Source organism: Cololabis saira, chromosome 7 (assembly GCF_033807715.1).
Source record: "Cololabis saira isolate AMF1-May2022 chromosome 7, fColSai1.1, whole genome shotgun sequence".
Classification (NCBI taxonomy): domain Eukaryota; kingdom Metazoa; phylum Chordata; class Actinopteri; order Beloniformes; family Belonidae; genus Cololabis; species Cololabis saira.
The window spans coordinates 17,594,347-17,610,605 of NC_084593.1; the positions used below are offsets into that span (position 1 = coordinate 17,594,347).

Here is a 16,259-nt window from a genome sequence, read left to right on the forward strand (position 1 = left end):
TTTCGGGTTTTGAAAAACCGTAATATGAGTAAATTCCGGTTATTCAAAAGGGTAATTGGTGTTTACTTGCCCGTGCAAAACCGGGTTATTGCTAATATTCCGGTTAGAAAAGGGTTATTAACTGCATGGAAACGCACTGACAGTTTTTGAGCAGTAGAAGAAATCAGAAAATGTATGACCACTGTTTTTGAACCAGGTCAACTGGAGCTATCGTTAGGTTACCCACTTTACCACACGTTCCTTTTGGTGTCTTTGTCATGAGACGGGACAGCATAGGTGAAACTTTCAGTACAGTACAAATAAATGCTTGTCCAAACCACTCAAGATTACACCAGGACCCGACGGGTCACGATCAGGACAAACACTGATCAAAAAGGCAACATTCTTCATGCCGGTAATTGCCAGTGTCTTCAGACACGGCAGTGAATCGGAGACACTCACTGAATCAGACTCGTACCCCAAGGTGAACCGCTGTCACCTCCATCCATCTTCACCGGGTTACTGTCCCCATTACCTGATTTCCACGGTGCTGTCAGAGAAGCACACGGTGTCGTTGCTGAGGTGTATTTCCAGCACCGGTGGGGAGCCCGTCCTAACCGTCCTCTCGGCAGGATTTATACGCATCGATCCATTCATCCCGAAGTGGACTCTAGAAGATGTGATAAACAGAAGAGTCTCAGTTAATTTGAAGATAGCAGGTGTTAATTACTGTGATTCAAGACTGACAAGATCAAGAACCGGAAGGTGGCTTAGTGGATGGAGAGCATCATCAAAGCTTGATGATCATCCCAATTTATGCTCCCACTCATGAACACACTACGAGTGGAAAATAACTTTTAAAGGGAAAGAAAAGGAAACTGAAATGTAAAGTTTCAGTGTAACCTGTAAAGGTCCAAAAATTTGGAATGAGATGATATCCGAAGTCAAATTCCCTGATGTATTCAAATCCTGTCATTAAAGTCTGATTCTGATAGTTGCTATAAAAGAGTCTGGATCTCTCTCAAATTGAGACTAAAACAAAAATTGTTACTAAATGATGTCTCTTCTTATTAAATTATGTCTAATTCTCAAATTATGTCTAACTCTAAAACTATCTGTGAATGTTTATGTACCAATACCTGATGTATTATTTTTACAAGAATATCTTTGTATCTAGGAAATCTGAGGTCTCAGGGTAGTAGTAGTAGTTTATTTTGGTCATTTACATTAAAGATATTTGCATATACACACTGTATATGTATACACACAGGTATATATATATATATATATATATATATATATATATATATATATATATATATATATCTCAGTGTTTCCCCTACCATTATATAGGCCTGGCGGGGCCGCCAGTCCAACGAGACCCCCCGCCAGGCCTAAAAAAAAAAAAATCAATGATCATTTACGTTTAGGAGCCTCTGCAGCTGTTCTGCAACGGGAGTCAACCTGCTTCGTTGCCTAGTAACGCTGTTGAGAGCGCGGTCATATTATAATATATTATGGGATGTATAGAGTTTGTAGCTAGCCAAAAAAAAAAGAAAAAATATGGCGGGCGACAGACAACATGATATAAAGAAATGTTTCTGCAGGTCCGTGTGTTTGTGTTTGCATGAGCCACTGCAGGGAAGCATGAAGGAAAACACCGTCGGACGACACACCAGGCGTCCGCGGGGTCCTAGCGCCAGCCATATGTATGAGCGTCTAGGCTGATTTATGGTTCTGCGGTACACCAACGGCGTAGGGTACGCGGCGACACGCACCATACGTGCGCGTCGCCGTGTACCTTACGCTGTAGGGTCTGCGTTGGTGTAACGCAGAACCATAAATCAGCCTTTACCGTCGCTGACACTGTAATTTTTTACTGGTGACCCAGTAAAAAACAACGCATTTAAACATCTGGCTGGGATCCCAAATTGCTTAATAACCATAAATACAGCCCTTAGTTGTACCACACTCCCCATGGTAAATTTCCAATTTGTTGTTTAGCTTACATTTTTGTTCTGATTGAGCTTCTTTTTTTGGTAAGCAATAATGATGAAAATAACACAGACAATAGATTGTCTTTCCACTAGAACCACTAAAGGTTCATTTTTCCCCAGTCAAATGCATGCAACTCTGTTATAACAAAACGGGGAAAAAAATCTTCTACAATGTTTAAATTATTTATAACTGATATAATCTCAATTGTGAATAGGGATGTTTTGTGGCATATGCCGTCAGCACAAGCAGCCGTTAAAAGAGGACCATCCCAGAGGGTTTTCATAGAGATCCCTCTGAAATATATAGAAAAGATGTGCTCAATGCTCATATGGGGTCAGACCTTTCTGACACTTTGGTTAAAGGTTAGATTAAATCTTATTATTTCATTGAACTTTATTTAAACTTTATGTATTTTTATTTGAAGTGATATCATTCAGCAATATAGGCCTACAATGATTTTTAGAGTAAAACTTTGTTATATTGCTGCATGTCACATGTCACATGTCCAATATGCCGTCCCACGCGCCTCGTCTGTTTAGGATTTTTTCGGTGGTACCACCGGGCCTGAAAAAAATTCTAGGGGAAACACTGTGTGTGTGTGTGTATATATATATATATATATATATATATATATATATATATATATATATATATATATATATATATATATATATATATATATACACACACACACATATACATACACACACACTTATTATTATTTTTTTAGACCAAAAAGGTATGGGATGAAGCCTCATGGCTATCCTTTTCAACAAAAGGCAGACTACAGAAAAGGAAAAAAAAAAATTTAAAATATTAAGAAGAAAACGAAACGAACGAACAAAACAAAGAAAATGAACAAAGAAGAGAAGAAAATAAATGTGGTAACTCACGATTGAGGACAGCATAATTTAGTTAGTTGGATATTTAAAGCAGCCCTATGTAATTTTTCCACCTTAATATAATATTTCCAGAGTCATTGTGATGGTACATCAACTTACAACAGGTTTAATGACACCTCTGTCATGGTCTGAGGGGTCTGTATCACCTTCACTGGCACTATGTAACTTTGAGGTGCATGGTAGGAACCCTTCCACACTAAAAAACTACAATTTTTTACGGCTTTGACTGCTTTACGGCATACGTCACTTCCCCCTCCTTCCTGATTCGTAGTCGAGACGAAAGCTGGGCGAGGGCGTGGAGCGCAGAGCTCAGCAGAAGCTGGTATCATGGCTGAAGCAGCGAAAAAAACTAAGAAAATAAAAGTTTTATCGGAGGAGGCTGGTAAAGCACTACCGCTTTTGTCCAAAGGAGTCGCCAAACTCAACAAAAGCTGAAAGTTACATTGTGCTGCTTTAAGCAATAGCTTGTCATAATAAATATATAGTTGGTAATAATTAAGGTATTGTTTCTGTTAGCGTATCAAGATAACTTATATTAGTGTTCTATATCTATCTATCTATTATTTTAGATCTATAATTTTTTTTTAATTTGTAAATTGAGCTACTTTTTTTTAGTTCCTCATCCAGGCGGTTCCACAGTTTCACCAATTTTACCGATACCTGATGTATTATTTTTACAAGAATATCTTTGTATCTAGGAAATCTGGGGAGGTCTCAGGGTTTTATTGTGTGTTTTTTTAGGTAATAAGGTTATTATATGTATCTGTGTAATTTATAGTTGTTTTGCTGTGTGACTGGGCCCCTATTCATAAGCTACAGTAGCTTCTGGGGAGTCACATTTTACAAACGTACCTCAATTGATTGTTATCTGTATTTGTGTTTTTAAATTATTTGTGAATAAACTCGCTGCAGCTCTACCGCTTTTAAAATACTTCAGTCCAATAATGAGAATATGCATGTGATCATTATGAATAGCTGCAATTTGAGAAAAATAAGGGTACACAGAGGGACAAAATAAAAAAAATAATTGGTCAAAGCTGAGGGTAATAAGATGTTAAGGACGCTTTTTCGAATGTATTATGTAACATTCTCACACAGTTACAGAAAGTTAACTTTTACCAAGACATCTTATGTAGAATCCAGAACAATCCTACTTTTATTGAATAAAAAGATGATAATTTAAAATAGGACACTGTAGCATAAATTTTTTATGTCTCCCAAACGGTCAGTAGACGTTCATTGATGTGACGTTTTGTTCATTGTCATCACAGAGAAAAGTCGCTCTCATGTGTTTATAATGCCAAACATTAAAAGCTTTTTGGCAAAATCAGCACATTCTAGTTGTATATTATAAAGCTGTGAAAACACTTTAGTGAACTGGTATGTTTCAGTTTGATCAGCTCCATTTCCACATTTTTATTTAAAAATTATACACACACACAAATATATGAAAAGTTATTATGCTAAATATCATGCTGTTAATGTAATTGTTACGGCTGTACTTGCTCTTAAGTGTTGATGTACTATACCATCCGGTCAAACAATGAGATTTATTTTTTAATCACATTTTCATGATTTTTCTATTAGTGGGTTAAAAACATGTTCTGTTGCTTTGGAAGAAGTTCAACTTCCACAGTGACTGACATTGAGAGTTTTAACTCAAGCTCTTTTCATCAACCTATTATCCCCTTTAGAAAATCAAGGATAAGAAAAAACAATCAAACAAAAGGCTTGATTTAATTAAAGTCTAAACTAATTACATGTTAATTTTTACTGAACTCCCTCTTTCAATCTTAACTTTTACTGCAACAGCAAACATTTTTATCAAACTTTTATCAAATACTTTCATTCTTGGCTTCACATGTATTCACTTTAGAAAGAAAGCAGCAGTGAAACTGATGCACATTTAAAGGAGCTGTATGTAAGAGCAATAATAAAACGAATCATAAAATGACCCTGATATGTCAACAGACATTTAAAAATCATGTTCATTTCAAATACTTATGTCACTGACAACAGCACTCAAGCCAGGATATTCCAGTTTAAAAAGAGGAGTTGCAGCCCTCAACTGATGTTTATGTTGTCATTTTTTGTTTTGGCCTGAAGCTCCACCCTCCACCTATCTCCCAATCACCAAGTCAGTAATGCTTCTGAAGCTCCACCCTCCACCTATCTCCCAATCACCAAGTCAGTATTGTTTCTGAAGCTCCACCCTCCACCTATCTCCCAATCACCAAGTCAGTATTGTTTCTGAAGCTCCACCCTCCACCTATCTCCCAATCACCAAGTCAGTATTGTTTGGGCATCCGGGTTGCCAGCTCGGCTCTAATTATCGCAGCCATGGCAGCCTACGTTCCTGCTGCATTCTGCAGCCTACCTGGCAACCTCTGGTCGGGGGGAGGAGGGGGAGGGTACACGCCGCTCAACAATATTTTGAAAGTGACTGCAGTACCAGTTTTGGCCATTTCTTACAGATGGCTCCTTTAAAAAAAAAAAAACATCTTGAGAAAAAACATATGCTAGGGTCCTCTTCTTGATTTTTTCCAACTGTGGTAGACACATTTCGACCAGATTTACTTTTAGCAGAAATGATCCAGTTACAGATTTTCTTTTTATACTAATAGGGTTCAGCTAGTTAAATTATAAAACAGACTTTCCTCCCCAAATGTTGTTGTCTCATTAGCTCACCACCGGTGTTATTCATGTTATGAACCTCAGATTGCACCACCAGTGTGCAAATCAATTTATTTTAAAATACTCAGATTACTCTACTTTACCGAGCCTGATGATCCCACACACTATTCTTCTTTCTTCTACTACAAATCTATATTACAGAAATCAAGCAAATCCAAGCCTATAAATATTTGGGTTTTATGATAGATACAAATCTTACATGAATCCTTCACATAGAAAAAAAATCCCCAAAAAAGGTACTTTATTTTCTTAGGAGACTGAGATCCGTCGGTGCTGGTAGCGAAATCAGTCTTTTGTTTTATTTTTATCATGGTAGCACAGCTTTGTTGAACAGTGTATCAGTTAAAAATAAAACTAAACTATAAGAGCAAATTAAAACTTGTTCAAAGATCATTGCACTCTTTGGCAGATCTTTCCAGGGAACCCATAATAAGAACATGATCAGGTTGTCCAGAAGCAATATCCATATATAATAACAACTTTTGCCTTCAAACTGGATCCTTGAATTTTTGAATTATTTTGTACATTAATCCATCCACCTGCTGCACCGAAAAAAGACATCTACAATGTTGTATGTTATGTGGATCTGTATTCGTGCACTCTTTTACAATGTAGCATGTCTTTTTTTCCCTTTTTTTTTTGACGGTGATGTGGGAGTGTTCTACATATTATTTGTCTTTATGCACGGGTTTTGGTAGAGGTGTATAGTAGCGAAGTAGATGTACTTCGTTACACTACTTAAGTAGTTTTTTGGTGGATTTGTACTTTACTTGTGTTTTTTCTTTTTTCAATCAGGACTTTTACTTTTACTTCACTACATTTAAAAGTTAAGAAATATACTTTTACTTCGTTACTTTGACATTTGCCACCTCGTTATTCGTGACAAATTAAAATAATCAAAGAATTATATTTTGCAAGAAGTTTATTTTTGGTGTTGTATTCTATACCACATTTCATTCACCTGAAAGTGAAATTAAAAAAAAACAAGGGAAGGGTAATTTTTGGTTGTGTTGCTTCTTTTCATGCCTACTATAAAATACTTGTACTTTTACTTTTGATAATTGAGTATATTTTTTTTCACAATATACTTTTGATACTTAAGTACATTTAATGTGAGCTACTTTAAGACTTTTACTCAAGCAATTTTTTTATGGGTGACTTTAACTTTTACCAAAGTCTTTTTCAGTTATGGTATTTCTACTTTTACTTAGTTAAAAATTTCAGCTTCAGTGATATCGCATATCGTATCATATAACATTGTGGAGAAAAACTGGCACATCACACTAACAACAGAAACTTATCCTTGATTGTGAAGAGTTGGTGAGCAATTATCATGAGATCGTGATTAAAGGCCATTTTACTTGATCAGGCCTTTGACATCTTGCAAACACCAACAGAACAAGCAATTTAAAAACCATCAAGAAATATTACAAGATAACAGTGTGTGACCTGCTAGGGAGGAAACTTTAATCCAAAGCACACAAGCGTTTAAAGCATCTGCAACGCCATGAAGTGACCTAAACAGGTCCTGTCACATATACTGTGCGATAAACTAATTTTCAACCACCCTTTATTAAATTGAATAAAATTATTCAATTTAATAATAATGCCATTATTGAGTGCTTGTGCCTGAAGTGCAGTGACAAGCAGAGTAATTACATTTTCTTCTATGTCATGAGGTGGCAGCAGGCAGTGCCCTAAACACCTTATTAATTTAACAATAGTGGTGCCTGCAAGAGCTGGTGGTGACAAAACATGCATTTTGTGGCATTGGTGTGCAAATCTTTCACATCCTGAAAAAAAAAAAAAAGTGCTGTGCCTCAAAAAAGGTTTAAAAAAAAAAATTAAAAAATACTGAGCTAAAAGGACACATCCCAGTGGGAATAATCCTAAAGTGTGTTTACAGGAAATAAAATGAGCAATTGATGTGGTACTTTTTAGTTTAGGTTTCTTGACTGCAATAAATGCAGTATTGCCTATAACGGATTCATGATTAATCATTTAGGAAATATTTTTTAATTCTAAAGAATTTGCAAACTTTTCTTATAATTGTAAATATGCTGGGGGACCACACGCCAAAACATCAGTACCTGTCTGACTATTATTCACACATTCAGACGACTTTATTAATCATTACAGGACTTTATTATACTGTTGTAGTATACAGGCTCAGAAATACTTTTTTTTTTTTTCATCCACCTTGTCTGCACACATATTAATGGTTAATACCATGCTGGTAAAAACCTAAGGCGCATTTATATATATATATATATATATATATATATATATATATATATATATATATACTTATTTATTTTTATTATTAGGCTCAGAAATAAAAAGAAACGCTGACTGATATGCATTTTGCCCAAATGATTTGGGATGAAACGCATAACTGACGATAGAATCTATGTGACTGGCAAATGTTTTTGGTTTTTGTTTATTGACACCAGTGGGGGGGAGGGCCAGCAAATTTGTAGGGGGGGCCGTGGCCACCCCTGGCCCCCACTGGTGGCGCCCCTGCCTGTAAAAGGTTCCCTCTGGGAAACTGACATCTCCGTCTCACACACTCAGCAATATCATATACAAATACCCAAAACACCCCCAAAACCAAACACCCATATAAAGATAAAAATACAAAATAAAAAGTGCAGTGCCATAAATAGAATTATATGAATTGAAAAGAAATAAGTGTTATGAAATATTGCACAAAGTTATTGCACAGTCCTGTTTGTTGTTGGTCAGACTGACTGTTCATCTTTTGAAAGTCACAAACTGAAGGGACTAACATGTAATCAAATAAGAGCCTTTTAAGACAGCAGTTGCTGGGATGCAAGTTAAACATTTTAAACATGTTAAACATGTTAAACATGTAAAACTTTGTTTCCAGGTGACTTTACCTCAGAGTTCTTGGACCAAAGTACATGAAAAGCTCCTTGCCGAGAGTCTCAACACCGGTGAACTCACAGCCCTGGAACCTGCAGAAGGGATTTGACCCAGTGGTGCCTTTCTAAAAAAAGAGACGTCAACCATTTCAGTGACAGGTAACATGAACAAGGCAGAAGGTGTTAAACCAACATTTTTTGAGAGAATTTAATTCTAGTAGAAAAGGGGCAAATTTAGGAGTAGCACCAGCAAATTTTTGTTTGTGAATAAAGAATTTAGCGTAAATAATGATAAAATTCAATAGGTGTTCAAGAGCAGGATCTTTAGGATAATCAAAGTAACAAATAATATCTTTAATGTTAAGTAAAAAACCAATGTTTTTATGTCACGTGGTTTACTCACCACCAGACTCCCTCTGACCTCCTTCACTCTCTGCCCTGTTTTCACTTTGGAGCGGATTTTCTCTCCGTTTAAAGTGCAACCTGGACCCTCGACCATCTTGAAGTGCAGTTTACAGGCAGTTGCCGTGAAAAATAATAAAACTATACATGTGTATAATGACCTTTTCTCTGCGTTTACAGTTTAACTTCCCGCCCACAACATTTAACGGGGCGCATGCGCGATAGTCTGTATGCGGAAGTGGGAGCTGCATGGACGCCTTATCTTAAAGGTACAGTGCCCTATTTACGTAACTATTCGTCCCACATTATATGAACATTGTATTAAAATAAATTGAAGAAAAGAAATGGAAATATGTTTTTTTTTTTTCTTCATGCTATTTTATGTTACATTAACCGGTTTAAAAACAAATATAAAAACACGATTTTCACATGGTACAAAGAGGAAGGGGTTAAGCGCATTTAGGGGCCTGATATAAACACTATTGGGTGAATGTGTAGATTTGTATATATTTATGTACAGAAATGGGCAGCTATGAATGTGTGTATGCATGCATGTGTGTGTATATATATATATATATATATATATATATATATATATATATATATATATATATATATATATATATATATATATATATATATATATATTTATATATATATAATGTGTGTATGTGTGTGTGTGTGTGTGTGTGTGTAGATATATATAGATATAGAGCAGATGGAGTTAATATAGAGATAGTATGGTGTAAATAAGTATATTTATATAAATATTTATATGGGCATGTGTGTACAAATATATAGAAATACTCAACTATGTGTGTGTGTGTGTGTATGTATGTATGTGTGTATAGGTAACTGTGTGAATACAGTGTGTGAGTAGAATTATAGTTTACACTTCTTCCTACTCCTTTTTGCACATGTAATTAAGATATTAAGTGTTAAAGTATGAAATTCTTTGTTTTGTTGTTTTTTTGGTTTGCTTTGTTTTGTTGTATTATCTTCTCTTTAATTGTTGTCTTTTACATGTACAAAATCAAATCAATCAATATTTACCTGCCTAATTGAAGCATTTTATAGAATTGTGTTGGTTGTATGACAGTCTGTAACTCTGTCATAAGACTGTGTGTTATTTGTGCCGCCTCCTGGCATGAACGTGAAAAGCTACGAGAAAGGGTACGTATGTATGTATAGGTATGTACTGTATGTGAGTACAGTGTGTGAGTATAATTATAGTATAGTTAGTTATTATAAATACTTGTTAATAAATGATTAGTGAATGGGGGTAGGATTAAATAAGTTTACACTTCTTCCTACTCATTTTTGCACATGTAATTAAGATATTAAATGTTAAAGGATGAAATTCTTTGTATTTTTTTTGTTTGTTTTGTTTTGTTTTCTTATCTTCTCTTTAAATTGTTGTCTTTTTACATGTACAAAATAAATCAAATCAATCAATCAATGTAGTCAGCATTGTTTACTGTAAGTGCAACGATCAAGAGTACATTCATTTTCTTTTGTCTGAGAAGGCTAAACATAGGATACTCTCCAAAGATTCAAGCTGGGAGTTGTAGTTTAGTAATTTGGTAATTGGCACTAAAATCCAAGGGTGTAAGGTCATTTTCTTGAGTTGTTCTGGTGTGTGTTGCCAATATGAGTGTTTAAATGCCCTTGCGACAGTCAGATAGGTCAAGCAAATCTGTTTTTGTTTTACTTTTTGCTGGTCCTCTAAGAAGTTTTTAGATATTAAGTCTGCTTTCAAAAAGATATTCTGTTTGGAACAAGGCCTTTGGATATTGTCCTGTATAGCAACAATGACATACGGTATCACATCTTCCAAATTCATTTATTATATGTGCTATAAACATATTTTTACACTACATCTGTGTATACTATTGTCTTCACTCTTTCACACAAAGTTAAAAATTATGCAAAAACACAACAACCCAATGGAGAAAAATAGATAATTTAGTAAAATATTGGACAGAAGCCCTAATATATTCATTTGTTTAGGCACATACATACATGTAAATGCCAGAATTTCCATTGCTTTTGTTCAGCTGGCAACATGTAAGAAAGAAAAAATAGTGTTAATTATAGATAATCATATATGATCTTTTGCCAAAACACCAGCTTGGTTAAATAAGAATCGGAAATGCTTAAAAATCTAAATGTAAAAAAATGTTAATTTATTGTTTTGAAAAATATAAATGAACTCTGCTTATAAACAAATATCAAGCACACAACAGTTTCACAAAATGAAATAACAGTTTTAATATCAACTACAGAGATTTACAGTCAGATTACAAACATAGATCCAAATACTGTAATCATGCTGATTCCCTAAATATTTGGTCTTTTTTCTGATTTATAAACCATCATAACATAAATCTTTATGTACTAGGAAAATATTAAAAACAATATTTACACAAATTAAAAGTATCTTATACTTTAAACATTTTAAAAAGCATTTGTGTATGGTTAACTGTGTATTAACTGTGACGTTTTAATTTAAATTTTGTACCAATTTTGTCATAGTTAACATATCTATTTCTGCCTTTTTAGTACATTGAAACACGAGATGTACGTTTTGACCCTTTTGCACGCAAAGGGTAATAAAATAACTCACTAAGTCAAGCCATATAACCTTCTTCCAGAGTGCTACTATATTATTTTTGTCATATTGCAGTCACCTAGTGGATAAAACGTGTTTATACAGAAGTATTGGATACTTTTTTCAACAAGAGACCTTTTAGTTGGAAGACAACCAACTCTACCAAATGGCAAGACAATTATAACCAGTTTATATAATAACTCTTTATATCCAATTGCTGAGTTATGTCACGTTTCAAACCCACGAGCAACTTTCAAACCATAAGAAAACAAACAAACTGTTCTCTGCAGTGTATTATATATATAGAGATATGAGTTATTCCATTTACATTTCACTTGAGGGTGCTGTTGTACCATTTGTTGAACCTGGACTTGTCCCAAAGGCAATGTGCTGTAATTTATATAGATATAAAGCTCCACAGACCAACAGATAAAAAGGTGAGAGAGAAACCAGTAACAGAAATGAAGTAGTTTAACATTAGACCATCAAACACAGTTAAGTGAACCGTCATGTGTGAGTGAAACAGCTTCACTTCCATTCTACCTTGTGCAGGTATACGGTTCTCCATCTGGCTACAAGATATATCCAAAAGCATTACAATTCGGCATCTTTCAAAACATTTTCTGCATGGCTTGATGGCATAATTGCAGCAACTTGTTTGCTCTGCAGTTTTTGTATCCGGAAACCCTTCTGCGGGCCCAGATAAAAATAGATAGACTCCCTTCCATGTTCTCGAGCCAAGTGTTTAGCCAATGCTCCTCCTTCAAAGAAAGGAAGCACTCAGCAATAATGCATATTAAAATCTGAAGCTGCTCTCTCACTTTGAGGTAGGAAAGTGGAGCCACTCGAAGGCAGAATTAACATCAGTCAGTCTGGTCAGAATGTGCTCTCTCCTTCCTGCCTCAGCACCTAAAAAGGAGCGTATATGAAGCGCCATCATCTTTTCTTTTTTTTCCGCACCTTGGTGTTTGCCTGAGCAATGTTTACATTGTGAGGTTAATCTGCTTTTGTTGTTAGATAATGGCCACGGGTTGAATAAATATTAGAAAATGTCATACTGCAAGCTTAAACATGCTGAAAGTAATACCATCAACTGAAACCTGCAAGACTGAGCTTAGACCCAGAACCCTCATAAATATGGGTTTTCTATACAATTACAGTATGATGTTTGTACACAAACATCCACATGCTGGATGATCATCCAGGCATCAACAAATCAATGTCCATAACAACATACAACTTTGTTAGTATGTACATGTAGAGCTTGGAGCTGAAACAAAGTCAAAACATATCACAATTAAAAAAAAAAGATACAAAGAAACATTCTATTTAAAATACAGATGTGAAAAAACATGTAGATATGTACATTTATATGTTATATGTAGGTATGTATATTGAGTTGTATTATACGTACAATATTTGTGTATCTACAGCTCTATATACTGATTTATAGTTATATGTAGATATGTGAATATATAGATTTATAGTAATTTGTATGTATATAATTGGAGGTAAATATATGAACCAGTGTATATATAGCATATCTACTCTTATATAGTTATTCAAGTATATTGTTATACCATTGCTGTCTATTGTTCTCTATTATATTGTAGTATTATAGTAAAGTAATGATAATGTAATACTATGCATTATAATTACTTCTATTAGTACATACATACATAGTAGCACAACTAAATGATGGGCGTTTGTTTTGTTTTCTTTTGTTTGCCTTGATTTGCTTTGATTTTGACTATATTTATATATACATATAATTGAGTATTACGTCACTGTATAGAACAGTTATTAAAGTAGGTATGGGTGTTTTACAAGTAAGCTTATCGAAACTCGTCTTATTATATGTAAGAATGTATGTAAGATTCAGGGGTAGGACTGGATAAGTGTTTATTTTATTGTTGTTTCGGGCATATATATATATTTTTTTTTTTGTATTGTAATCAAATACACTGACTGACGCTCACCCCAGTTTCTCAAGTTTGATATTGAAATGTTTGTATTACTTTAGTTTACCCTGAAATGAAAGCAAAGAGCATAAACAACTGACTTTAAAAAAGAAAAAAAGTAATAATTGAATAAATTGAATTGAATCAATTTATAAAATGTTTTCTAAACCTTTGACTCAAAGTAGCCACCTTTGGCAGAGACGACAGCTCAACACACTCATCCTTTGGCATTTGTTCAACGAAAATCAAATATTCTATCCGACTCTGTATGTTTTATGTTTGTTCCCTTGTTTGATTGTACTGTTTGACTGAATTGTTTTTATGTTTTCTGTGGGGACTGCGGGTGGAAACTAGCATTTCTGCTGTGGTGTATTTACACTGCTTAATGTAGTGTTCATTAATATGCATTGTCCCGTCTAAATAAACTTTGATTTGATTTGATTTGATTTGATTTGACTCTGTTGCAGAAGTTCCCATAAATATGTGATACTTTTAGTTTGCTTTTCTTTCACTCTTCTGCACTCTTCTGTCGGGGTGCAAAACAGTCCCTGACCATCACACTCCCTCCTCCACGGTTGACAGTTATTTACACTAGCGTGTAATTCTGAAATTTACTTTATTTCTCAGTTTGGGGTAATCTGACCTTTTTTTGACAGTTCTGACAGTTCAGCACTTAACTTTGTATCATTTGAAGCTATTCATTGGACCTGAGCGGCTGGAATCTGTAGCCACTTTGTATTTGTTTTTAACATATAAATGGAAAATAAAAGTTTGGCATTGTTCTTTACTGAAAGTTAAAGTATAAAATACATAAATATCTGCCAGGATAAAAGGTTGTTTGTTTTCTAGAAAAATGAATACAATAAAAAAATTAAAGCTGCAAGCAGCAATGAACGGGCCCTCGCGCATGCATTTTTCACCAATAAAAGGTCAATGACTCAAAACTAAGTCCGATGACACCATCCATGACTCTTTATGTCAAACCATTCAAAAGTTATGGCAGAAAGTAGGAACTATCTAATATGGACCAATCAGAAGAAGGGGCGGGGCTAATTTGCACCATTATGTTCAAGGACTCAAAACCGAGTCCGATGAAACCACCCACGAGTCTTTATGTCAAACCATTCAAAAGTTATGGCAGAGAGTAGGAACTATTTAATATGGACCAATCAGATGAAGGGGGGGGGGGCGCGCTTTTTGGCATCTATCATCGCCACGGTAACGCTTTTGACTGAGAAAAGTAATGCCCATCGTCGCAGCATCGAGACGCACATTTTGATGTATAACACACCTGGGTGCACGTTACGGTTCGGGCGAAGAAACGGCCGAATTAATGGCATAAATTGCGCCAAAATTACATGATTAATTCAAAATGGCCGACTTCCTGTTCGGTTTCGGCCAAGAGACTTTTCTTTAAGTTGCGACATGATACAGATGTGTACCGATTTCCGTGCATGTACGTCAAACCATATTGTGGGGCTTGAGGCACAAAGTTTTCTAGGGGGCGCTGTTGAGCCATTAGACCACACCCATTAATGCAAACCATTAAATATAAAATTTTTCGCCAGGCCTGGCTTGCGTGCAAAATTTGGTGACTTTTGGGGCACGTTTAGGGGGGCAAAAAGGCCCTCATTTCGTCGGAAGAAAAACGAGGATAAAAACAATTCCTACGGATACAATAGGGCCTTTGCACTGTCAGTGCTCGGGTCCTAAAAACTGCCTCAAAATCAATCTTTTTTTCTTTCTTTCTTTCTTTCCAACACATTACCTGACTGTACAGCTCTGCTACGAGCCAGATTAATTGATTTAATTACGTTAATGTGCTTCTCAGAGGTGCAGTAGTTGCACCCTTGACTCAGAGCTGTTAGGAGGTCCCTGGTTCAAACGCCAGCTGACACCTCTCTGGAGTTTACATGCTCTCCCTGAACGCCACTTCAGAAACTGAATGAATAAATGAACTTTGGTCACGTGGTTGATAATTAGTTCAGTGCTCATGTCATAAGACAAAAGTTTTTACTCCGTGGTTTGCATTTTTCATAGACCGTACACGTACAGTGCACTCAGAGACATTATAAAAGCACACATGACAACCTCTAATGGTTGAAGTGAATTGTCTTGAGACTTTTCATTCGGCTAATAGCCTTCTCCTAATTGTCCTAACAAGTCTCCTAATTGTTGAATAAAATGTGTGTTTCTGCATGGCGTTTCTGCATGTGTACGCCCTTCCTTACGAGCGTGCAGATGTTCTGTTTTCTCTTGTTTGCGACTGCATATTGAAACATAGCTATTTCATTGCTAGTTAATATATATATATATACAGAAATAATATAATTTTCTGTGAAATGAAGCATGATGCAGTGGCCCATCTACTGACTAATTACTTTCACTGTAAATAGAAAACCATGTCTCTTTCTCCTTTCTCTTAAAAGTCATTTAAATGGAAGAGAAAAACACATTTGTGTTTCAAACGTAACTACAGTGTAAACATTTGTGATGAAAAACAATTGTGAAATAGTCCAAGTCCTTTAAGCCAAATGATGTTTTTTCTCTGAGAAACTTAAGATACATAAAACTGCACGTGAAGCAAAAAAATGACAGTTGTTTCTTTGGTGGGAAGAAGCTTAACTGCGGATGGAAATGTGTTGCTATGCAACAGGGATTTCAGCACCAGGGTCACATTTCACCGTCTGTCTCCGGCAGCTTGGCGGGATCTGATGACTGCTAATAATGCTATTTTTAATGCATCTCATTATCAGACCCTTCAGATTTGAATATTTAAAGTGTACATAAGGCAGCGGCGTTATTTAATGTTTCTTTAAATTATCAT

The 16,259-nt window shown here is 35.3% G+C and overlaps 1 protein-coding gene across 1 annotated transcript in view; it reads right to left on the reverse strand.

Moving 5' to 3' along the window:
* The window catches only part of neil3 (nei-like DNA glycosylase 3), a 35,857-nt gene extending 26,795 nt beyond the window's left edge, over positions 1-9,062 (reverse strand). Inside the window, exons 1-3 of the mRNA XM_061726184.1 lie at positions 8,862-9,062; positions 8,474-8,583; positions 515-649 (exon numbers count right to left, since the gene is read on the reverse strand). Of these exons, the coding sequence (XP_061582168.1) occupies positions 515-649; positions 8,474-8,583; positions 8,862-8,957 (341 nt within the window). The 5' untranslated portion in view covers positions 8,958-9,062. The remainder of the gene's footprint in view (positions 1-514; positions 650-8,473; positions 8,584-8,861) is intronic.
* Positions 9,063-16,259: the final 7,197 nt, after the last annotated feature.